Genomic DNA, 24,583 nt, shown 5'->3' on the forward strand with positions numbered 1-24,583 from the left:
GGTGAGGCTGCCCAGGAGAAAAGGGGCTTCAAAGCAGGTAGGACTCTTCCTACCACACACTGGGTCCCCTCCCCCAAACCCTGGGCCAGAGGGAAAAAGATACTGCCCTGCTTCCTTCAGACTTTGTCTGAGTTTAACTGTCATCCCTCCAGCTGAAACAACTTAACTGGCACTTCATTCAGGGAATGCAGGAAAATGGGAGGACGAAACAGGTTGAACTGGGCGGCGCTCCCTGCCTCTTAGGGGAAACCTGTCTTGTATGACAACCTAGGGCCGACCTCACTTCCCCCTCCCACCACAAGGGGGCGTGCACCCAGCATCTGGCGCTGACAAGGGCCTGTAAACTGGAGGTCAGTGTAAAAGGTACCCCTTCTCCCCTGCTCAGCCATCTCTACTCTTGACCTGCAACATGTGCCCCCTCCTGCAACATGCTATGGAGTCCTCTTACCCCTCCAAGGGACAGAAACTCCACCAGAAATCACCAAATATTTGGATTCTCCTCCATGAGATCAGGCCAGAGCAATGCCATAGAAACCTTAGGCTCCCTTGGTTTACTCATTGGCTGTTGGTAAGAATAAAACAGATTTCCACAGACTCAACCCCTGAGATTCCAAACCCCACTTTTGTAAAGGTACTTTTGTAAAAAATGTGCTGCCCAGCATAATAATAAAGGTGGCAGTATTTTTTATACCAGGTGATTGTGTATCCTCAGGGTTTGGCACTTGGTTGCTCTAAGGCTGGTCTGTGCCCGGCGTCCAAGCAGGGACCCTAGAGGCTAGGGGAAGATGCGCCTGCGGCCAGCCCTCAATGTGTGCCACGCCTGGCTCTGTCACCTGCTCGGGGTCCCTGTGGCTTCGGCTGGTACAAGGAAGAAGGGGGTAAAGCCCGGCTCTAGGGTTGCTGGGCTCATCTGGAAGGGAAAATTTGGCATGGGAAGGGGAGTGAGAGCTGAAATTAGATTGTGGCTGAACGGACACTGGAGGGGAGATGGAACGGAAGTCCGGGGAGCCCACCGAGGGTTCTGAGCTCCCCTAGGCTGGGACCCCAGAGTAGAGGGGGTGTGGCCATTCCCTGCTCCCAGACACCCAGGAGCATGTCTGAGCTGTAGGGCAGAGACGAAAGCCAGGACTCTTTCTTGCGGTTTGAGAGTATTACCCATTCTATCCTTCATCCCCGCTTTCTGCCTTATCTTCCTGGAAGGCAGGAAAAAAGCAGGCCTGGCCCTCCCACCCTCCCAGTAAACACAACCACATTGCTCAGAGCAGCTCTGCCTCAGGAGCAGCCCAGCTCCCCCGACCCCGGGCCTCCTCCTCCAGGCCCAGAGAATCCCAAGCACACAGTGGCCAGGGCCATGCTTCTTCCCAAGGAGACTGCAAATCCATCAGATCGGATTTGCCGGCCAAGACAATCACTGTGACAAAGCCCAAGCATCACCCAGAGGAAGCCAGTGTCCTCCTCCTTCTCTTCCCTTCCCTTCATTTGAGGGCCTGCCTTCTGAGGTCCAGGTGCGAGCCCCATGTGCATCAGGAAGGGAAGAGTCTGGGCAGTAAGGAGAGGCAGCCCCAGCTACTGCTGATGAACAGAACCACCTTCGCCCAGCTGGGCAATAATGAACTGGGGTACAAACCCACACTTCTAATTCCAGGGCTAAGAGAACTGCACTAGAAGTTTCTTTACCCCAAGGAGTGGCCAGCAAAATTTTGGACTTTTTGTCTCACAAAAGTTAAGAGAGATGCAGAGAGAAAGATTAGTTTGTTCTACAAATATTGAGTGCCCACTTGTGCTGGGTATTGTGCTGGGTGCCAGAGACAGAGTGATGGTCAAGAAAAACCATGATTCCCTCTCTCACAGCTTAGAAAGAGGGAAGAGGAAAGAATCTGTGAAAGCAAAGGAAGCAGAAGTGGGGAAGAGACAGGCAAGAGAAGAAAATAAAGTTGAGTCAGAGATCAATGCAGCAACGGCAGGACAGGCAGGCAGAGGCCAGAGCGGGCCCCGTGTGGGAGGGAGGCCCTGGTGGGGGAGGGCACAGGGAGGCCAGAGACCAGCTACTGGCTCCCATCCAGGGGCATCTGCCCACAGCTCATATTTTTCTGTCTAGTGACAGCTAAATGAAGAGAAAGCTAACTTTACAACCGCCCACTTCACACATAATGAATATGAATGGGCATCCCGGAGCCTGTTCCCTAGGATTATCTGTGAGTTGACGGGTTCTCCCACTGACTGGGCCATCCCAGCCAGCCTGTCCCCTGGCTGGGACTCAGGCAGCCCTTCCACCTGCTTCCCATTAGCCGTCCTTCCATCTTCCCCTCCTCCTCCACACCCTAGGCGTCTCACCCCTAAGACAGCCCCCAGGTCTCCAGACGCCCCTGCCCCCATGGCCTCACTCCAGAGGCAACCTCAGCCCTCAGCCTAGGCCCGATGTTTTCCCAAGGCCAGGCTGGGGCTCTGGTCAGCCCCTCTGAAAAAGAAAAGGGAAGTGGCCTCACTTGGAATCTCAACCTAAGAGAGGTGCTAGGCTCGGTCTCCCTTTGCTAAGGCTCCTCTCTGCTCCTGTGAGGCCCACCCAGAGAAGCCCTAAATCTTGGTCCTGGCAGGGGCCCAGACACCAGGCCCGGAGAGGAGGGCCCTAGCCAGATCGCCCTTCAGTCCCAGCTTCTAGCCTCAGTCCAGCAACAGGAAATGCTTCTCATTAGAGGCATTCAGTTTTCATCCCCGGCCTCCCCTAGTCCTTTACACATCAACCTGAATTACAACCCCAAAGTGCAGACCCTCTGCAGCCACAGACGGGAACAGAGCCCAGTATCCCCAGGAACTGGGCATTTCCTGTATCCGGCAGAGGGAGAACATACCTCACCCCTGCTCCAGCCTTGGCCACGGGCTCATCCCAGCATGAGCACAAAGCATCCGCTCTTGGAGCCCTTGTTCCTGATGCTGGAGCCCCCTTGCCTTCCTCTCAACAACTGCAGCCTCCCCTCGCCTTGTCCCTTCTCCAGTAGGTGGGCACCAGCTGGGAGCAGTGGGTCCTGTGGAGCCCTGAAGATGGCTGTCTCAGTACCTAGCACACTACTGCTCTTACTTGCCTTTATGGCCAGCTCTCCATCAACTGTGAGCTTGTCAAGGAAAGTAAGAATGTGGTGTCCCATTCACCTGGACACTCAGGGCACCCAGAACGGGGACCGCCAGAACAGGCCTCCAAGGTATGATGGCAGGGCTGATGCTCCAGAGATACTTCTGTACAAAGACCAGGCTTCAAACAGCCAATCTGCCCAGAGCACACTCTGTGGCCACGGTAAGGCGCTTCCCCTCCTGGGCCAGCCCCTGGGCCCACAGATGCAGGATCCACCTGCCCAAGCTTTACAGCCCTTGCAGCTTTGATATTCTGTGTTCTTTTTGCACAGATTTCTATAGAGGTATTTACAGACATTTGCAAACCGAGAGAGAAAATGGCACCTCTAGTTAAGGTGAAGCTTCAGAGAAGCTTCAGAGGAGAGATTTGGAGAAATCAAAAAATGCGAAGGAGGTCAAAGCCTCAGCCAGACGGCTTCAGTAAACCAGGCTGCGTGGTCAAGCAAGAATGTGAAAATCCAACTTACTCAAACTGCCACCTCAAGATGCGCACTTCCTATTGACCTTAGTAAGAAACAGCAGAGAATCCACTGTGCACACATAAATTGTGTCAAAGTCCCTTGTCCTGTGCAAGTTACTTTGTGGCAAAGGCCAATCACAGGGACTTCCCATCTCCTAGGCCGTGTGACTTACATACGGACACACTGCTGCCTCCTACCCGGCTGCTCATAATCACACTGGCGCATAAAGGCCTGTCCTAGAAGCCCAGCTCAGGGCCTGGACTGAGGCTCAGTGGACACGTACTGAACGGAAGAGCCAACAAAGGGGAGATTTCCCCCAGAATACGTTTCTTTTATTAGTCAAGACCCCTTGGAGACTTAAAACCCCCTATAGGTGGCCTACAGGTAAGATAAGGGAACTTTAAGCAATTCCTAAAAGGGAACACTCCTTTTCTCAGCATCAGAATGGTAAGATCCTCAGAAGCAGAGCCTCAAGATCGAGCAAGGTGGAGGCAGACACGTCCAGGGATCTGAAGGCCAGATGCAGGCTCCAGAAGCCTCAAACTGACACCGACCACAAAGGTGTTCTTTGCTTCTCCCTCAGCCACGCGGGCTCCTGGGCCTCCCGACGGTCTGCTTCCCCAGGCTCTGGGCACTTAAGTTTCCTCTCAGTTCCCATCTACCCCAGTGAGGGTCCAGCACAGTCGACCCCCTCTCTGACCTGGCCCCTCCCTCCCTGATACTGAAATCGGTTTGGCTGAGTCCAGCTCAGGGGTGTGATCCAGAGAAACCTGGGGCGCCTACTGTAATACCTCTAACCCAGGGGTGCAGACAACTTACAGCTCCAGCAACCCAGAGCCCTGGGGCTGGGAGCCCTGGAGCAAAACCAGACTGATGTGGGGAAAGAACACTTGGGATAAGTGCCAACTCCCCCTCCCCTTCCCCCTCAGATGAGAAAGGTGGGCAGCTTGACAGGGACAAGGGGGTGACCTATCAATGCTGGCAAGAAAACTCTCTAGACCTGGAGGAGATATTCAGGGGCCTTATTTCCTGCAGACAAGGCAATGGGCATTGTTTTTGCTTCCTTTTAATGTAAACAGAATACACAAACACATTAAAAACCCCAATATGACACAAGAGAACACACGCAGATTCATATATATTTACAGACCCTTGCACACCAAGAAAAAAAAAAATGGCACCTCTGGTTAAGGGAAGCTTCTCTTCCTGTCCCAACCCCGTCCAAAACCAAACTGCTGAGGCAGCTGCAGGAGCCTCTGCAATTGCTTCTGGATGAAACTTAGCAAGAGGCTGGAATGACATCAGAAACCCCCCCAAAGCAAAACCAAGATTCTGACTTTCTGGCCTGGCTCTAATCCTAAGCCCTCGCCTTTGGCAAGCTGACATGCCAAGGATTTGTGTGTCTCAGGAAGAGTCAGCATGACCCCTGAAATTCAGATGAGGCGGGTTCCCAGCCCATCCCAGGTTTTCCCAGCCTTGGGTGGAATGACAAATGAGCTGCAACCAACTATGTCCGAGAGAGGAGGGCGCGGAGGAGTGAAGGAAGAGAGGATCCCAAGCAGAGAGATGACCACTCCCGAGCAGGACGCTGGGAATCAATGAGAGGTCAGATGCAGACTCCCCAGCCAACCCAGCACTGGCTGGGAAGGGCACAGTGGGGCTGTGCTGCCACCTGGAGGGTGATGGGAGCACTGCAGCAAGGAACCAGGACAGCCCCTGGGGTACCTGGAGATCACCCCTTCTTTCACTTTCAGTCTCTTGCCCCGGAGCCTCACTGCAGCAGCTCCTCCCAGGAAATGGGCTTGGAGAAGACCTCCCTTTCTAACCAGAGGTCGTAGTTCATCTGGAAGTCCTCAGGGAGGTCCACCCGCTGGCCCAGGACACTTTGCAGGCAGTTGTCCACAGGCAGGAAGTCGGGGTTGCTGTGGACCCGGTCGTACCGCCGGGCGTTGAAGCGCTCGATGTTGGCACGGAGGGCACATTCCTCTGCCTGGAAGTCCCAAGGCCGGGCATCAAGATCTAGGACAAAGCAGGAAGCCATGGTTAGGAGCCAAGCCCTTGTGGCAGCTCCCCTGGGGTTCACTGCAGCTTAGGGCCACGCCGGCCTGGGCTTGGAATGTTGACTGTCAACCAGGAGCGGGAAATCTCCGAGCCCCATCCTCGGGAAAACTGACAGGACTTCTTTCCTAGACACACAGGTAAGTCAGGTCAAAGGCGAAAAGCCAGAGCTATGGAGAAAGAGGCTACACTGCAGTTTATGTGGATCCAGTGAGGGAAAGCCAGGGGTACAACATGCTTCTCTCAAAGTCACGCTCTCCCTGGCTCTCTGGGATCAGAGGCAGGAACCTGCAGATCCCCTCACCTGCTTGTTCTCTCAATTCCCTGACCAGGTGCTGTGGGCCACCTTGGCTCTGCACAAATTCAGGGTGTTGGGAGTGCAGACGCAGCCATATGGTCCTGGTGCTGTGGCCAGGAATTGTAAGGGTGCGGGTAGCATGCTCAGGGGACACTGGGAAGACCCACTCTGCCAGGGAGGCCAAGGTGGGGCAGGGAGGAACACATGCAGATACAGAACAATTAGGGGGTACGGGGAGGTACCCTGCCTGGAGAGAGTACAAAACTGGGGGAAAGCATGGCCAATGTGCACTGACTGCCCAGAGCCCGATAGGTGTGATGGAAGCTGGGCTGAGGGGAAGCTGAAACAGATTAGATGAGGACACGGAGGGACAAAGTGTGGGCCTTAAACACGTTAAGAGTTTGGCACTAATTCTTAGGGAAATCAGAAGCCAATGAAGGATTTTACTCAGGGAGGTACCACCACTGGATCTGTATTTTAAAAAGACCACTAGAGCAAAGTCTGAGGCACTGATGGAGAGAAAGGAACTGGCAGGGAATCCATCAGGAGCTGTGAGCATTTCAGTGACCAGAACCACGGCAGCTGCAGCGGGGAGAGAGGACGAGAGGACAGAGAAAGTCTTGTGACAATTTCTGGAAAAGGAAAGGGGAGGCACAGAGAGGAATGGGTATGATCACAGATGCCAAGACTGGCAGCTTCTCCGAGTCCTTCCCAGGGCTCCCATCCTGATGCTACAGAAGCAGGAGCTGGGCTCTTGCAGGTTACTCAGGGGGAGGCTTAGAGGGAAAGCTGTCACCTCCCCCCGCCCCTCCACCCCCGCCCCGCCCCGCCTCGCGGGGAGCCTCACCATTGCCGTAAGCCCAGTCGTCGTTCAGCCGATGCCGCACCTTCTGGTAGATGGCAGACATGGTCTTCATGTTGCTCTTTCGCCACTGCCGCCCCAGATACTTGGTCTGCACCTTGAGCAGCTTCAGCACATAGAGCTGCATCATGGCCTGTTTCACCTTCAGGGCCCGCTTCAAGATGGGGGCTGACTTGAACACCACCAGCATCTGGGAAGGGTTACAAGGGAGGCCCACGCTGAGGGCAGAAACAAATGCCTGCACCACCACCATGCTGCTATCCCTTCTGGGGTTAGGGGCAGGGTGACCAACTGTTGCAGTTTTCCCCAGACTGAAGGGTTTCCTGGGACTTGGGACGCTTCCACTGCTAAAACCAGGAAAGTCCCAGGCAAAGCTGGATGGTTGGTCATCCTAATTATGGGTCATTCTGGAATCTGAAGAAAGCTATGAATTCCTTCACCAGAAATATCCCTATGTGCACATATACACAATTTCAGAGGATTCATGGACCTCCCCACCCCAAAGGTATCCACAGACTCAGGGTTAAGGAGACTCTCAGAACCTTGGTGGAGAACCAGTGGAGATTAAGAGGATACAGAAAATTCCTTCTATATATGTAGATTTGTTTCAGCACATGACTGAGCCTCTTCCAGCTTCCAGTTCAACTCATCAAGGCACCAGAGATCAGCCCTTAAAATGCAAGGATGTGGCTATAGGAAAGTTAGGTGAGAAGGATGCGGCTGCAGCAGCAAGCCCACCCTGGGGACCCCTGCCCTCCAACGTGAAGGGACCGGACAGCAGGTGGCACGCAGCTTTGAGCTCCAAGATTCATGCCTGCTGACTGCGCTGACTCACCATCGTCCTCGAATGCTTCCATTTTGTCAGCTTGTTCAAGATCCGAAGCAGATTAATACAAGAAAAGAGGTTCCTCCAGCAAAACTGGTTATTGTCACCTGCTTCCTACAGGGGAAACCCAGGAATAATCATCTCTTACACAGCTGCAGGTGCTCCGCAGTTTCCAAGGCCCTCCCATCTATGACGTCAGCACTGCTCAGTCTCCACGCGTGTACCAGGAGCCCCCTCCTCCCCTCAGCCCAGTGGGACCTCTATCCCAGAAGCTGGCAGAGGGTAAGGGGTGCTCCCTAGAATTTTCCTGCAGGAAACATGGAGCATGATACTGGGGGCTGTGGCCTCGGCCCCCACTACCTGGGGCACCCAGGCTCCCTCAGAGCTATGGCCCCAGAGAGTTCCAGTGTGGGGAGAGGGAAACAACTTGACCAGGTGAGCTCTGGGTCGGCAGCACCTGAAGACCACACTTCTTGAAATAAGCCCTGAATCCAAAACTTCCCACTCTGCGAGGTCCGCCCCTCAGCCCTTCTGTGCAATTACAGTGCTTCAGAAGCCAGGCCCTTAACAGTGACTGCACCTGTGAAGAACCTCTACCCCTGTGAGGGGGAGGCAGGCTCTCCACCACAACCCTCACACCAAAGGGACCGCCGGGGAAGAGGCCAGCTACTCACCAGACTCTCGGCAGTCAGCTCTGGCAGCTCATGCACCACGCACTGAGGGTAGTCTAGGACAGAGATGCTGCACAGGGCAAGAGAGCCCAGGCACCCGCCCTGAGCGAGGGCTGGGGTCTGGAGGAGCAGCTGCTGGCTCCTGGCCTCCCTCCCTCATTTGTGGGAGCAGAAGCAGTCATGAACCTTGTCCGCACCACCCCACTTTCCCCAGCTCTAAGACGGGGAAATACCTGCTACAAGTGAACTTGTAAGATCCCTCTGTAGCCAGAGACAAGCTTGTAATCTTGTAAGGGGTGGAGAGAGCACATTATCCCTCACAGCAATAAATCTGGAGCGGGGCGGGGGGCGGGGGGGCGGACTTCTCAAGGCAATTAACTTATGCCAAGCCACCACTGGAGACTGTGTCTGGCTAACAGCTCAGCTTGTGGTGTATCACACTGATGAGCCATCAATGTCAAGTACAGCTGGCGCCAGGTGATGAGGTGGGGTCAAGACATTACACTGCATGGGGCCAAACTCCTTTGAGAGCAAGCGCCCAGTCAGTCTCCTCAAAAAAAAAAAAAAAAAAAAAAGGGCTCCACACAAAAGGCCACATACCCTTTTGTTACTCCACCTCTTCTACCTGTCACACCCTGTGGTACAGAGTCCTACAGACTAGGAGATGTTTTAGTAAAAAAAAAAAAAAAAAAAAAAAAGGGCATAGAAGGGCAGTGAGGGCGGTATTGGAGCCCAGGATGAGAACCCTGCCATGCAGGCAAAGACAGACTGAGTCACCTGTCACTAGACTAGCTAGACTCAGGTTTGACAAACTGGCGTTCTCTATAGGCAGGCACCATGTCTCATTCATCTTTGGGTCCTGACGCCTGGCAGAGCACTGGCTTGTGGGTGCTGAACGGACTCAGTGGGAGAGGCCAGCTGGGAGCCCTGCCATCTGGCCATACCCACCCCTTCCTGATCCCTGGTCCTTATCACCTGTTCTTGGCAGTGATGTAAGACATAATGTTTTGATTGAAGAATTTCAGGATCAGAGGGATGCAGTTGGCAAACACCAGGTGCTGTGCCATATACTCAAACTGCAAGCAACAGGAAAAAATATAAGCATGCCCCGTGGGACCTCACCCTCCTTCCTCCAGTGATAAAAGGCCTTGGTTGGAGGACTGTGTCTTAGAACATTCATGCAGAGCTCAAGGAGGTTTGAAGACCAAGGCCTCTGTTCTTTGGGGCTAGAGGAGGAGCACTGCCTGAGACCCTGGCCCAGTGGACAGAAGGAAAGGGCTGCAGGTACCTGGTAGACGTGGTTCAACTTAAAGTGCTTGAGCAGCAGCAGCAGGACCGCAGAAATGGCCTTAACAATGACCTCTTTGTGGCGGTTCACATCCACTCCCAGCTTCATGCTCTGCAACACTGTGGTGCTAGAAGCACAATCACCCGGGTGGGCCCCCAGCAGGTGCAGCACCCTCCTCTCTGGTGGTCCCAGGAGAGATGGGATTCCTGAGCCTTCTCTGGGCGAAGCTCCCACCTCACCCCCACCCTAGGGACATCTCAGAGGTTACGCCCAGCTCCACCCACCCACCTAACAAGCAATCTAGTTCAGCACAATCGATTTCTTCCTTGTGATGCCCCAAACACATTCTTAGCCTATTTCTTTGCTTTTCCTCCAAAACTGAACTTCTCATCTCAAGATCTCCCCTAGGCTTCTGCCACCATATGAACCTGCGTTCCTCAGAGTGTGTTCTGTGGAATACCAGTATATTGAGATGTTTCATATTATGGGGAAAAGGGGTTTTGGAGTCAGATAAATTTAGGAAGCATTTACTGAAATCAGTTTCTTGCAAATGTAGGAGCTCTCACTATAAATCTTTATAAGAGGAGATCAATATTTGACTGTGGAGGCTTTTTCCCAAGGACCATCACGATGGCCTGGTGCTCCATGACATTCCCTTTGGTGTTAGCCAACGCTGCCTCCTCCCTCACTTGGCTGTCACCACCAGACGCAAGGGGTCCACCCACCAGGGAACTGGCCTCAGAGCTGGGTGGTACTGGTAGGCAGGCAGGAGATCAAGTGCCCAGGTCCTTCTCAAAGCACAAAGTGATCTTAGTTTGTACTCTCACATCAAAAAGATGAGGTCAGTGCCCCAGGGAGGAAGAACCCCTAAGGATTTTACTATCACCCTGAGACATTCAAAAATATTCTGCATGCCAGTTCACTGGCAAATAGGAAAGAATCTACACACAGCTCAGGTCCAGCTGTTGGCTGATTTTTGTCCAGAAGCTAAAACTGTACGTCCTGGATGTCCCAATCACACAGCTTTCAAAGGAGCCTTTGGGGAAATGTCAAACACAGTCCGATTCATTTTACAGAGGAGGAAGTGACTTTCACCAATTCACTCAGATATTCACTCAGCGGCAGAGTCTACACTAGAATCCAGGCCAACCAGATTAAGCCACCTCCCCAAGCAGTAAAACTGAATATTTCACCCAGTATGTTTTCTTTCTTCTGAGCCAGGAATACCCTAAACTTAATCTGCAGAGAAGTTGAGCCAAAGCAACAGCAGCGGCAGCAACAACAACAAAAACAAAGAATGACAACAGCAAACAACCTAGTAAACAGTGGGACCAAAAGGCAAACACTCCCCCTTTCCCCTCTACCCTTCTGCCCCTGACCTGCTCCAATCACAGGAACCATACACACTCAATACTCAAGACTTGATACTCACGGCATCTCCTCAGGCAGGACGTCTGCTAGGATGTTGATTGAATCCGTTTTGGCCTTTGAGGTGGGAGCTGCGGCCAGCAGGATCTTCAGCAGCGCAATCTGGGGAGAAGCACACTGTTCAGACGGCACGGATGAGAGGGGCCAGGGGCAGCACGAGACCCTGAGAGGTGGTCCTTCTGGAGGTGCTCAGGCAGCAGGAGGAGGGGTTAAAGGACAGTGGCGGGCATGCTCGCAAGGCCAGTGCTGTCGGGAGGGGACCCCATGGCAGGTAGAGCACTCGGGAGAAGGGCACTTACCATGTACTGCGGCAGGCTGGGGAGCAAGCCTTGGTAGAGGGTTTCTGCAGGGACTTGCTCGACTTCCTCTTCTCCCTTTCAACAAAATGGGTACAATGGGCACAAATACAAAGCCCGGTCCTGACGATGCTCTCCTGAGCCAGCTTGCTGGCTGTAAGTATGGATGTAAATGACGATAATGATAGCAAACCTTGAATAATACAACATACCAGACACTCTACTTGTAAAAACACATTTAATCCTTACTACATCTCTATGGAGAAGGTACTATTGTCACTCCCATTTAACAGGCTAGGAAACGAAAGCGGAAGGAGAGCCAGTACCTTGCCTAGGTCGCTACCCACTAAATGGATTCAGAGGAAGGTGGCTGGCCCAGAGTCTGTGCTCTTAAGCCCTGGACCTGACACTCGCCAGCCCTGCAGCGGGAGCCAGACTGGGAGCTTTTTGAGGGCAGGCCTGGGGCATTTTGCGGTCTAGGCCCAGCACAGTGCTGGGAACAGCTGGGATCCTAGAGACTGAGGAAGGCCTCCAACTCACCCCTGAGAGAGGAGAGCGAAGGTACTCCTCCTCCATCCGCGCCTGGACCTCTGCAATCGACGTGTACTTGTGCTGGAGAGAGAGGGAATGAGGCGCCAGGGAAAACACCCCTCACTGGCCAAATGCCCACACCTGGCAAAGACCCCACACAACTTTCCTCAAACACCATCTTCTCAAACATCGCTAAGTCACCATACAGATCCCGAACTAAAATCCCAAACCTGAAATATTTTTCTAAGTGGGCACCTACTTCTTAAAACCAGTGTAAAAAAGCACACAATAGGTCAGAAAAAAAGCAAATTCAAGAAGAAAAGGGGTTTTTCAGATAGTGACAATGACAGGAGGAAAACAAAAGCAGAATCAAGCACCCAAGTACTCAGAATCAAGTACTCAAATGCTCAGAAAGCCCCTGCATGAAGCCCACCTGGTACTACAAATTTCAAAAATGTATTTCAAAAACATACAAACATTTACATTCCAGACACGCTATTAGGGGCCACACCTCTTCCCCACTCGTGCTGCTTCCTCCCAGGTGGAGGGACCCGAGTGCACAGAGCACTCCTGGCCCCTCCCCGCCCCTCCCCCCACACTCGCCTCTCCCCTCCCGGGCTGGCAAGTATGGGAGGAGGAACAGGACAGTCTCAGCCCCTCTTTCTCTTCTCTCTTCAGAAAAAAGAAAAGCCTGTAAACTCTTCTGCTCCTTAACCAGGCTCAGCAGGGTTCTAGCACTGCCTGGTCCGGGTAGGCGAGTCTGCCTAACTCTGGAAGTGAGGTATCCGGACACCTATTGTTGTTGTGTTCTCATGCCTCATTCTCCCATCACTCCGTGGGCAATAAAGCTGGCATTTCAATCTCCCTCTGCCTACTCCCCTAACTCAACTGCCTTAGAACTTGGGCAAGGAAAAGGCAGGCTGCTTACTAAGCCCCTTAAAACCCAACTGTCAGGTAATATAATCTTTCATGAACCCCCAGTAAGTGCCCAAAACAAAAGCTCAGTTAAAGTAAGTAAAACGCATGAAAAACTGTTTTAAAGGATGCTGCCACTGTCCACCTATTCCTCCACCCCCAGTTCCTTCAGGCAGACAGAAGTCTAAAAAGGCTTCTCCCAAAGGGCTGGTCTCACTTTACTCACTTGGGACCAACCTAGGCCAAAAGCTCACCCAAAGCCACCTACCTGCTTCAGAGTCTTGATGCTTTCGTGGATTGGCCTGGGCAGCCCCACCACTGTGTTTGTGTCACTGGAGAATAACAGAGGCCCTGTGTTAGGCCTGGGTCCCCAAACACCAAAGGCTGGGAGGGTGACCCCACTACCTTTCTTCAAAAGGAACTCGGATCACACTCACCTGCCCAGAGTGTAACCTATGAACTTGCTGCGGCTGGACTCGAGGAACACCTCGATGTCTTTCTCTCTGCCAAAGGAAAAGACTGCAGCTTTCTTAAATGTTATCTCAAGGCATCATGGTTAAGAAAACACAGAATGTCCAGAAACTGTGAAGCCAAAAGAAAAAGTCTCCCACAATTGTTTTTCTTTTTGGAAAAAAGAAAATAAAAAAACAAAGAACTGAAATCTTCAGACTATTTTAAGGTCCTTCATAATGCTGTTGGATCAACAATCTAAAAATGTATTATGTGTAACTAGTTTGTTCATAAGATTAAGGTGATACATCAAACTTAAAAGCATACTTTATTCAGATATTAATAACAAGTCTGTCACAACAGAATTTCTTAGATATTCACAATTTTTACAATTAGAGCTGTAAGCTACTGATTTTTTCATATGAGTCATACTGTCCTGTCTCAGACAATCAGGCTAGCTTGCATTTTCTGATGACTTGTTTTGTATTCCCATCACAGATCACTGAAAACTGGGGCTTTAACTTGGATCAAGAAAATGACCCCTATATCTTTTCACATGTTCATCTATCTCTTAAGTTGGTGCCCTTTCAAACAGATACCATTTATATACATCCAGGAACCTTGGCATCCACTGATTCACGCACATATATCTCAAACATCTTAATTATGGTTCTAAAGACATTCTTCCTTAATCTATAATTTTCTGTCAAAAATCATATACAACCCCAGGGTGGGTGGAGATGGGTTCACTTAAATGTCCTTGTTTTAATTTTTTCCCATTCCCTTTCACTAGTATCATGTCCAACCAAGAGCTAACCCACGTTACTGACTCAAGAGCCATATAAGGGCCTCTCTGTGCAAGGCCAGCACCCTGACACCCCCAGGGCCAGCACTGGGCACTTTAAGAGAGGCTCATCGCAGAGCCAAGGCCAGCATGGCCCTGCACAGGACCTCACGTGACACCTCAGGCCCGGTGCCAGGCGTGGGGATGTGACAACACTGGTTTCAGGAGCACAGAGTGTTGTGGAGGTCTGAGACTCACCTGACCTTGGGAGCCCACGGGAGCCCCTTTGGGCAGGTAAGCCTGTCAGTCTGGGGGTGCTGCAGTGGGGGAGGCATCACCTCATCCCGCTCAAGGGGGAATGTCTCCCCCTCCAGACTGCTGTCGTCATCATTCTCCTCTTCCTCCTCTCGGGAGTCATCAGCCTTGTAGGGATCCCGCTCGTTGAAGGCATCCAAGTTGTCCTGCTTTATCAGAGCCTGAGAGCAGAGGGATGGGAGAGCAGACAAGTGCCAACTGACGAACCAGATAAAAAGGGGCACGGAGGCTAAAGAAGTGATCACACAGAAAGGTGGTAGGAAGAGAGCCAGGAGCAGTGGAAAAACCTGAGAGGAAGTCAAGGTTGGGCCCAAGTGACAAATCAGTCCTTGCCCAAGTCCCTCTCAAGTGCCACATTCTGAGTGCCCACTATAAACTGGGCCCTGGGCTGGGGACACAGTGTCGCTGCCCTAAAGGCATTCATTCTGACTTGCTGATCAGGGGGGACTTCAACAACCTTCCAACAGCCTGGGGCTCATCCAGTGACTATGCCACTGCACCCGTGCACCTTGAGAACTCCCAGGAGTCGTAGGGACATTGTCGCTCTCACCTTGTGCTCCCGACGGCCCCGTTTCTGCTGCTGCTCGATCAGGTCAGAGGCAGAGGCTGGGGGAGAGGCGGCCCTCATGTTGCGGATGACTTTGATGCTGTCCTCAGGCAGTGGGGGGAGGCCGAGGATGGCACGCTTCTCGGCCTTCATGCTCTGCAGCTCCTCAAAGCCGCCCAGCGTGCACTGTGTCACAGACAGGCGCAGAGACGGGACAACATGTCCGTAAGCGGGTCCCTGTCTGTGTCAAGCTCAAAAGCATCTGGGACACCGTGACCCGTATCTTTAGAGACCCACACAACCTCTGAACAACGGACTGAATGCACCCCCAGGAGAAACGAGCGACATCAGCATGGGAGAGGAGCAAAGGGGGCAAGGAGGGGAGATGCGCAGGCTGACTGAGCCTAGTGCAGAGGCACACCTAGCGCTGTGTGGACAACAGACTCCTCGAGTGAGACAAAGGCCATCTGAAGAGCTTAACCCTTCCAGTTCCTAGAAAAGTAGGTGAGACTCAAATGCTTCAAAAGCTGTACATGCCAGTCTTTCAAAGTCCAATTGGGAATACACTGTTGGATGTTCAAATCAGAAAACAAACAAACAAACGAAAAACCCACCTTCATCTAAACATCCCCCTAGAAGCAAAACCTCAGCAGTGTTCAGCAACTTTAGGCTGCTTAGTTTCACTGTTTCTGAGCAATTCGGCTTTCCTCTCTGGCTTCAGTGAGGCTTCGTGGGGAATCAACAGGCTTATCTGGACAACGTCAAATGTGTAGAGCACTCTAAAGGGGCCTAACCTCACTGAGCCCTGGCTCCGCAGAGCTGGCCCATTCTGAAAGAGGGGAAGGTGAGTCCCAGGAAGAGCAGGAGTCCAGACCCCAGCTCCGCTGTCTTCCCAGGTCGCTCCTCCTGGAGGGAAGGGCTCCTGGTTTGGCCTGGGCCTGGCTGCTGACAATGGCTCCCAAGCCAAGGGTGCTAGCCAGCCCACTCTCCTGGACCCACCCCTTCACTAGCTAGTAAAAGAGTCAGCTTTCACACCATACCCTGAGGAAAATGTAGGCACAGGACTCACTCTTTCTTCTTTCAAGTGACATCTGACTGAGGGGGCCCCAATTATGCCAGTTCTAATTTTGCCTCAAATCACTTTGCAAACTCCAGGTTCAAGAGCAGCTTGCCTGGAGAGACATGTCCTATGACTGCAGAAAACAGCTTCCAGGATCCAGGGAGCCAACAATCTATTCTGATTCAAGGGCCAAGTCCTCTTTGGCTGCAGTGAGGCCAAAGTGACACTTTTTTTGTCATCACCTTTCAGGAATCTTCTTTCAGAATTATTTTTTTAACCAAAGCAGTTATATTTTCATATAATTCAATATTCAAAAGGATATATAGTGAAAACTCTCCCTCCTGCCCTGTCCCCAGGCGCGGGAAGGATGCACGCACGCACCAGCACTGTCTTCCAGAGCAGCACGAGAACCTTCTTCACGGGGAAGTGAGGGGCGTGGCCGCTGCAAAACTTGGCCACCATCCCAAATAGCATGATGGCAAATGGCTCGCTGTTGTACAGAGGGGAACCTGGGGTACACAAAGGTATCAGGACCACAGGCAGGAACAGGACCCTCCCAAAGCCCTCCAGCCTCAATTCCCAGGCAGGGCCTTGAGCCAGAATCCCCAGAGTCCTACCCAGCTCAGCCCTGAAGGTCTGTCGCATTGTCCTCCATTCGGCCTTATCACCCTCACATTCCTGGTGAACGGTCTCCACAATCAGGTACATGATGTTTAGCAAGACCCTGGCGACAAGAGCCAGCTATAATGAAGGAGGATGGGGGGGGGGGCAAAGGGAGCACCCCCTGGCTTCCTCACATCCCACACGACACAAGAAAGGCCTGCGCGCCAAGGCTGGCTGGAGGGGAGGGCTGTAATGTAGAAAAAACTAAAAACTCAAGAGTCCCACAGAGCACTTTGCGGTGGGTGCTTCCTTCTCTGTCTCTGGTGCTAAGGTTGGGACCAGATCGTCTTCCATTTCTAGCAAAGTGCTTGCTCAAAGCAGGTGCTTAATAAGTGGCTGCTGAATGGATGGATATGAATAAGAACGGCCAAAAGCATTTACTACCCTGAGCTTCCCGGAATGAGAAAAACGCAGAGGCAGGCGTGAGCTATGGAAGCCCGTGTTGGATCAGACAAAGCAGCGGATGATCAAGGTGAGAGCAAGGAAGTGTTTACCATGACGGAGGGGAAATCAGGAGCAAGCAGGGCAATGGCCAGGGACCGTAACTACAGTGGGGAACACCACCAATATCTAAACCGAAAACTTCCAAATTCACAAAAAGAGTCAGATTCTAATCCTTACAAAAATGGGAAGGTGTTCTTGTTCTTTAGCAGTTGCTATTACTTCCGGCACAGCCAGGAAACGTCATGAAGTTGTCAGGACTAACCCCACACAGATAGGCATCAAGCTGTGCACGGAAAGGTAGAAGCAGGAGGAGCCACCTCATGTGCTTTGCCCACATACAAAATGCCACTCCACCAAGTTTCCCAGCAGCAGTGTGGGCAGGAGGCCACATTTCACCGTGGCTCTGTTAAGCATCTTCACCCTGGATTTCCGTTGGGAGTCTCAACCCAGGGCCCCACCTAGGGAGAGCCCTCAGTAGGGCCTACCGATCACACTGAGTCCATCACGCCTGCAAATTAGAGGGTGAGCACACACAGCGAGGAAACCCAAAGGTGCCCGCCCATGCCCTGCCCTGCCCTTGTTCTCCAGCTAGAGCTCAGGGAGTCCGGGCTTGCTGCTCGCCTCACCTCAGGTCCGTGCTATCAGCCAGGGAGATGGCCGGCTTCCGCACCGCACTGCTGCAGGCAGCACTGTTGCTGCAGGAGAGATGCGAAAGTCAGTGCCTTCCCCCAGGAAGGAAGAGAAGTGGCTCCCCCCACAAGTGCCGCCCAACAGGGGGATAAAACCCTATGCTATGCGCTTAGATTGCAGAAGAACCCACAGAACCCAGTGGGTAAGGACTCAAGCCCAAGACCAGACTGCCAAGGTTTGAATCTTGGCTCTAACACTTACTAGTTATGTGCCCCTGGGCACTCAACTTCTCGGTGCCATAGTTTCCTCATCTGCAAAATGGGGATGGTAATAGCAGCTAATTCATTAACATGAATTAGTACATGTAGTGTCCTTAGAACAATGCCTGGGACATATAAGCACGCAGTGAGTGCTTTTATTATTGATGGTGTTTTCCTCAGATGAGCAGCAGCTGACCTGTCCACCAAGCAAAGGACCAGTGGAGACACAGGCTATAGCAGGCTTTGTTTGAGCCCCTGTGTCAGACTTGTGCCTGGCTTCCTGCTGCGGGGAAACCTGCGGTGCAAACACAATGGAGTCTGAAGGTTCAAAATGAGAAGGCTGGGCTGGGCTTCCCTGGTGGCGCAGTGGTTGAGAGTCCGCCTGCCGATGCAGGGGACGCGGGTTCGTGCCCCGGTCCGGGAGGATCCCACATGCCGCGGAGCGGCTGGGCCGCTGAGCCTGCGCGTCCGGAGCCTGTGCTCCGCGACAGGAGAGGCCACGACAGTGATAGGCCCGCGGACCACAAAAAAAAAAAAAAAAAAAAATGAGAAGGCTTTTTTATTTTTCTGAGGGGCACTGTGGGCCTGGGCAGGAGCTGCAGTGTCTGGCGAGCTCTCTGGTGTTAGCGGGCTGCAAGGCCCCTCACTGGTCTTCAACGTTTGGGTGAGCATCTCCCGTTATTCAACCTGGCTGGTTAGAACAGAACCCCATGTGGCACATATAACCCTCTCAAAACCAGTTCTGCAAGCTCTGTCCCTCCTCCGCCCGTTCCCTACTTAAGCCCCTCAGAAGAACTCACTCTATTTCCATGTTCAGAAGCTCCACCAAAGCGTTGAACGTGCCCACCTCCAGGAGCAGAAAGATGTTGTAGCGCATCCAGGACTGCACCTCTGCCTCCGAGCTACACTCCCCAAAGGTGCCTGCAAACACAGGGCACAGCTCACTGAGCCCCTGTCCATATCTGACTGGGCAGCATCACTGAAGTGGGTGCCAGGGGTCCCTGGGTGTCCACTCAGACCTTGGGCAACGTAGAGGATCGCTCGAGCCACCTTCAGCCTCTTCTCCCTGGCAGTGACCTCCAAGCCGTCCAGGAGCCTCATAGCGTGGGTGCGGTGCTGGTTGGTGTCCAGCTCAGTCCACTTCTTATCTGTCACTGCTGGGCAAGAGACCACTTACACTGGAGCCCAGAAAAATCCTCACAGTGGGACGGACACCATGTTAACCCATCAAATTCAGGACTGCCACAGAACCAGAACACTCAGAAAGATAAATGACTCTCTATATAAGGGATGAGGTCACACTGCTGCCCTGTGAATCTGAATTTCCAGACCAAAACACTGCTTTTTTGTGTGCAATTTTAATCACATAAAGGTTTTTCCCCCCAGTACTCACACTCTGAAAAGGCCCCACCAGAGTACCTGCAAGCCCACCCTAAATGTCACATCTGGCCTTGAATAATCATGGTTCAGTAGGTTTCTCAGGCCACTCCAGGATGACTTAAGTCATTCAGATGACTAAGAGAAGCCCTGCAGAGCTCTCATGATGCAAGCTGAAAGAGCCAAGAAGTGGGGGGAATCATCTCACCGTGCATCCGGAAGTCCTCCTCGAAGCATTTTCGATTCATCAGGAATTCTGGCCCTTCTGTATAGCTGTAAAGCTCTGTCAAGAACAAAGTGTCATCATCTCCATGTCCACGTCCTACAGCAGGTGTCACATGTAGCAGAGAAGGTATGCTTCTAGGCCCAGCTCTGTCCCTGAGTCACAGTGACTCCTGGACTGTGCTGTCTAATTACTAACGGGGTCTTAGTGCTCTGATGTGCACGAAGGAGAGAATGCTGACTTCCCTTGCAGCCGATAACCAGATGCCAGTTAGGCATAAAGCCAGGCATTTCCAGTCTGACGTGCATCAACCCCACCATGCCATGCCAGAGGATGACCACTACCGTGAAAGTGTGTCTCTCAAGCGGCCTGAGAACAGGGCCTGTGCTATGGAGGCATGAGAATCAGCTCAGGCTGACTTCATATTACACGTGAGCAGCAGTGGCAGCGACAGGTGGGCACAGATGCAGGCACACTTGCTGGCACTCCTCAGGACCCCTGTTCTAGGAGAGACCACTGTCAGGGGGATTGCACATGGCCAAGGAACATCAGTGTCCACACTGGGATTGGGCCACAGCCAAGTAAGCTATCATGCAGAGACGCTTCATAAAAGTAAAGGACAAGCCGAAGTTATGAGATACAAAGGGCTTGAGTCCAATAATTAACATGTTTTACATATACACATCACTACTAGGACTATCTAGGGGGAAAAAATGAACTCCAAAATGACACCCACTCCTAATTTTATTAAAGACCAATAAGGAAAAACAGCACCCCCAAATAATACGAAGGCCTGTGCTTTACCTGAGAGCTCTGCAGCCCACTTGTCTGTGTCAGCATACTCAAACTCCAGGTCTGGAGACTCAGAATAGCCCTGTTGAGAAAAGGAGAGTTATGCAAAAGATAACTGTGCTTTCCAAAGGAACAAACACATATGCTTCCAGAGACACTGTTGTGTTACAGGACGTCCTTGCCTCCACTTTTCTGATGTTGTCTCACAGTATTTTGTCTCCTGGGACATTCAGGTCTCCCTAATAAGCCCTCTCAGAGCACCCTGCACTGCTCCTTCACAGCACTTACCATAATCCATAATCATATATGCGCATGTGTATCTGTTTAGTGTCTGCCTCTCCATGAGACTGCCAAGTTTCCTGAGAGTGGGAATTTGGGCCATTTTGCTCACCAATGATTCCACAATGCCCAGCACACTACTTGGCATGAATGACTGAATGAATGAATGAATAGCTTATACTCAAATAAATACTTGTTGGATGAACGAACACTAAAGCTTCCATGTTTTCTGTGCAGTGAAATGACCATTCCACACGGTGCTAAGATTCTGGAAGCCTCATTTCTTTCTGGCTAGTGAGCTATCAATAGCTCAGAAAAAAAATGAGTATTGACACCCTCAGCCTTCCTGCCCTCCTCTCAAATTTCAGTGAGAACTGACAGAGAAGGCAGCGGCTGAACAGAAATGGGTTCCCTCCCACAGAGAGGAGAGACTATGACACAGAGAATCTTTTTACTGCTGGGGATAGGTGAGTACTGAGAACACACCACCTTGGAAGCCTTGCTCTGGGAAAAGAGAAGAGGTGAAGGGAAAGGTAGTCCTCGAACTTAATTACAATCTACCTGGGAAGACAAAGACCACCCGCAAAATGCTACACGCACTTCATGAATAACATGAAGAGCTCTACTCCTTATGTGGCGCAACAGAGTGCGCACACTCATACGTTCCAGAGCGCGCACTCTCATACGTTCCTGAGCGTCCGTTTCTTCACTTATGGAATGAGGATGACAAAAATCTACCTTGAAGGTTTTTAAGGACTAATCAAAACTGTGTAGCACACAGTGGACTCTCATCAAATATCTGCCTCCCTGTCCTACAGGCATTCCTCATGCTCCCAGCCTACTGATTTCAGCTATGACTCAAAAAAAGAGCCACATCAGTATCTGTAAGAAAACAGATTTAGGCAGGTCTCTCAGCTTAAATGTGTCCTCTGACTGACCTTCCACGTGTTGGGTCTATACAGAAATTAAAGGGCAGAAAGAGCAAGTGCATTTAATGGCCACTTAGGAAACTTTTTAACGATTTTACAACTAGGACTCCTCTCATGACGAAAGTGGATTCACCCCTACCACTTTCATAATCCTCCATACTCGAAAAATTATTAAGAAGTCACCACTGGTGTGCAATAAGCCCACCATGCAAGGGCTACTAAAAAGTCAGTTTCATTGCTTTTTCAAATAATTCACTTCAAGCTCAACGTGTATCGGACTGGAACTTGCCAAATTTTGATGTTTTATCAGAGGTTTGCTCTTGTCAACAAAAACCAAAAGCTTGAGAGGAACTGATTTCACATGTTTAAAGACAGCATCATCACTCTTTGGTATGACCTGGTACATTATGTCGGGACAATGAGGAATTCCCTCTCATCAATAAGCACCTGACTGCTCATCAGCCTCGGCGTCCTCTCAGGTGAAGAAAACCTCACAGTAAGTGCTCTGGGAACACGGTGATTAAGAAGCCCTAAAGCGCTGCGACGTGCGTGTCTTCATTCATGAATTCTACAACGGAGGCAGTGGGAGTGATTCTTTAAATAACTCGGGGTGAGGTGACTAGTCAGCTCCAGACTACTGTGTCTCCGGAATGGGAGGAACAGCCCACTAGCAAGAGAAGAGGGATGCTGAGCCCTAACGCATGTTTAAATATATATTTCTAATCTCTCACAGTTCAGCATCGGGCGCACTGGGCACACCAACCACCGGGCACTGTCAAATCGTGGCCTGAACCTGCAGTGGCTAAGGTCAGAGTGAACAGCACTGCTTCCCCTCCTACTCTCGCAACCTCGAGGCGGACGTGTATATTAGTGCTAATTAGCTCCGTCAGTCTTCCAGGTGCCTTCCCAATCCTCGCCAGTCCCTTCCCTGCCCACACACGCCGTCCGCCGCGGAACCCACGCGACCAGAAGCCGGAGATGACTAGGGGGTCTCGGGGTGCAGCCGCCCCGCCCTCTGGAGCGCACGCAGACCACTGACTCTTCACCCCTGAAGTGAGGCAGGGGGCGGATTCCCCAGGGGCTGGGACCCGGAGGTCGCGCTCACAGCCCCGGCCGCAGAGGAGCAAACGAGCCGACACCAGCTCGGGGAGGTCCTCCCGGTCTGCGAAGCTCCGGGCGGGGACCCCGCCTTCACGCCTCCGGCCTCGGGGAATGCCAGCCTTGCTTCCTGCACCTTTCGCTGTAAATGACAACTGCCCTGCCGAACCCTCCGGGAAACCCAGCCTGGACCCGAAAGTGGGCCCGGACCCCCTGCCGCCGCCTGCCTGGTGTTAGCCTCGCCCCCCGAAGCTCCTGACCTCCGAGTCTTTGCGCTGGTTGCGGTTGAACTCTCGGGCTTTGCCCCCGGGCACGAGGCTCCCGGCGGTCCGCGGTGCCCCAGTTGAAGGCTGCGCCGTTGCGGGCGGCGGAGGTGGCGGCGGCTGGGGCTGCTTGTTGTTCATGATCAGCAGGCCGGGACTACCGACCGCCGGCTCCATCTTGGCTGCTCCACACCCCCGGCTCAATTCACAGATTGTAGCGGTGATGCAACTCTCGCGTGATTTCCTCCTGGAACGCTCCCTGATCGCCATATTAAGTGTGGCGGCAAGTGGCAGAGCCATTTTGGCTGCCCAACACCTCGCGAGATTTCTCCTGTTTGAAATCTAGTCCTTCTACGTCTTTTTAGTTTCTACCCTGTTTCTTTTCCAGTTTAGAGGTCGTTTTATCTGTGAAGGTTCCCTTAGCCCCTTCAGTCAGTTTAGTGCCCCTCCCCTTCCTTTAACATCGCTTTGCACTTGTCACTTTTACAGCCCTGTCCAAAGGTTGGGGGTATTGTAGTGAACAAAATGGACACCATCCCAGTCTTCACGAAGATTACATTCACGTGGGGGCGATGTGGGGAACAAATGAGTAAATCAATGAAACAATTACAGTTTCAACATTAATTAATCATTCATTCAACAAACATTTAATGAATGCCTCCTAGGCTCCAGGCCTAGGAGGCAGTGCGATAGAATGGGGGACAAAATCAAGTTCCTGCACTAATGGTACATAACATAGAGCCTAGTGGGAGAGACGGACAATGCGATCACAATTAGACAAATAAGTGCTGAGAAGAAATGAAAAGAAGTGTAAGGGATTGGAAGGTGACAGTGATGGGGGCGGGGGAGGTGCGGCAGGGCTATTTTAGATAGGCTGCTCAGGGAAGGCAGGCCTGAGAGTGCCATTTTGAATGAGTTCTCAAAGAAGTCAGGGAGGGCCACACCAAGATCCACGGAAGCAACACAGGCAGAAGGACCAGCTAACTGCAGGATCTCCGAGGTGCCGTGGCAGGAACTGAGTGAGCCAGGGGAAGAATAGTAGGAGATGAGGGCCATGTAAATGCAGGGGCCAAATAAATATAGAGGCTTGAAAGGCATGGATCAGAGTTTGGATTTTATTCTAAGTGAAATGGAAAACCAGCAAAAGTTGTTAACCAGGCAGGTGTAATGGTCTCATGTTTAAAAGACCGATCTGGCTGCTTTTGGAGAAGGGATTGGGAGAGTAGGTGCAAGAATAAGTGAGGGTAGACAGGTTAAGAGACTGTATAGGTGGAAATGGTGGTTTACACCAGGGCCCATCATTGGGTTGATATGGTATTTCTATATTGTGTAGGTAGATTCAACAGGATTTGCTGAAAGACTGGAATCCTATCAGCAGGATAGAAAGGAATAAAGGATGAGTCCTAGATTTTTGGCTTGAGCACTGGGTGGGTGGTTGTATTGCTTATTAAAACAGAGAAGTTGGGCTTCCCTGGTGGTGCAGTGGTTGAGAGTCCGCCTGCCGATGCAGGGGACACGGGTTCGTGTCCCGGTCCGGGAAGATCCCATGTGCCACGGAGATGCTGGGCCCGTGAGCCATGGCCGCTGAGCCTGCGCGTCCGGAGCCTGTTCTCCGCAACGGGAGAGGCCACAACAGTGAGAGGCCCGCGTACCGCAAAAAAAAAAAACCAAAAAAACCCCAGAGAAGTCTGGGAGAAAGAAAAATGGAT

General features: G+C 52.0%; 1 protein-coding gene across 2 annotated transcripts; it reads right to left on the reverse strand.

The window, feature by feature from the left end:
* Positions 1–4,640: 4,640 nt before the first annotated feature.
* STRIP1 (striatin interacting protein 1) lies at positions 4,641–23,075 on the reverse strand. 2 transcript variants are annotated; one of them, XM_007449298.1, is made up of 21 exons: positions 22,872–23,075; positions 20,318–20,387; positions 19,499–19,573; positions 18,933–19,067; positions 18,714–18,834; positions 17,650–17,718; positions 16,534–16,640; positions 16,298–16,425; positions 14,860–15,042; positions 14,253–14,470; positions 13,198–13,263; positions 13,029–13,092; positions 11,855–11,926; positions 11,318–11,392; positions 11,023–11,120; positions 9,591–9,717; positions 9,278–9,378; positions 8,306–8,372; positions 7,641–7,745; positions 6,791–6,995; positions 4,641–5,606 (listed from the first exon to the last, which is right to left on the reverse strand). In XM_007449298.1, the coding sequence occupies exons 1-21, from the start codon at positions 23,049–23,051 to the stop codon at positions 5,359–5,361; spliced, it is 2,514 nt and encodes an 837-aa protein (XP_007449360.1). In that variant the 5' UTR covers positions 23,052–23,075; the 3' UTR covers positions 4,641–5,358. The 2 variants fall into 2 exon arrangements, with proteins under 2 accessions (XP_007449360.1, XP_007449361.1); XM_007449299.1 differs by having other exon boundaries at positions 14,854–15,042; positions 22,872–23,051.
* Between the last annotated feature and the right edge of the window lie 1,508 nt (positions 23,076–24,583).

Source organism: Lipotes vexillifer, unplaced genomic scaffold (assembly GCF_000442215.2).
Source record: "Lipotes vexillifer unplaced genomic scaffold, Lipotes_vexillifer_v1.1 scaffold393, whole genome shotgun sequence".
Lineage (NCBI taxonomy): Eukaryota > Metazoa > Chordata > Mammalia > Artiodactyla > Lipotidae > Lipotes > Lipotes vexillifer.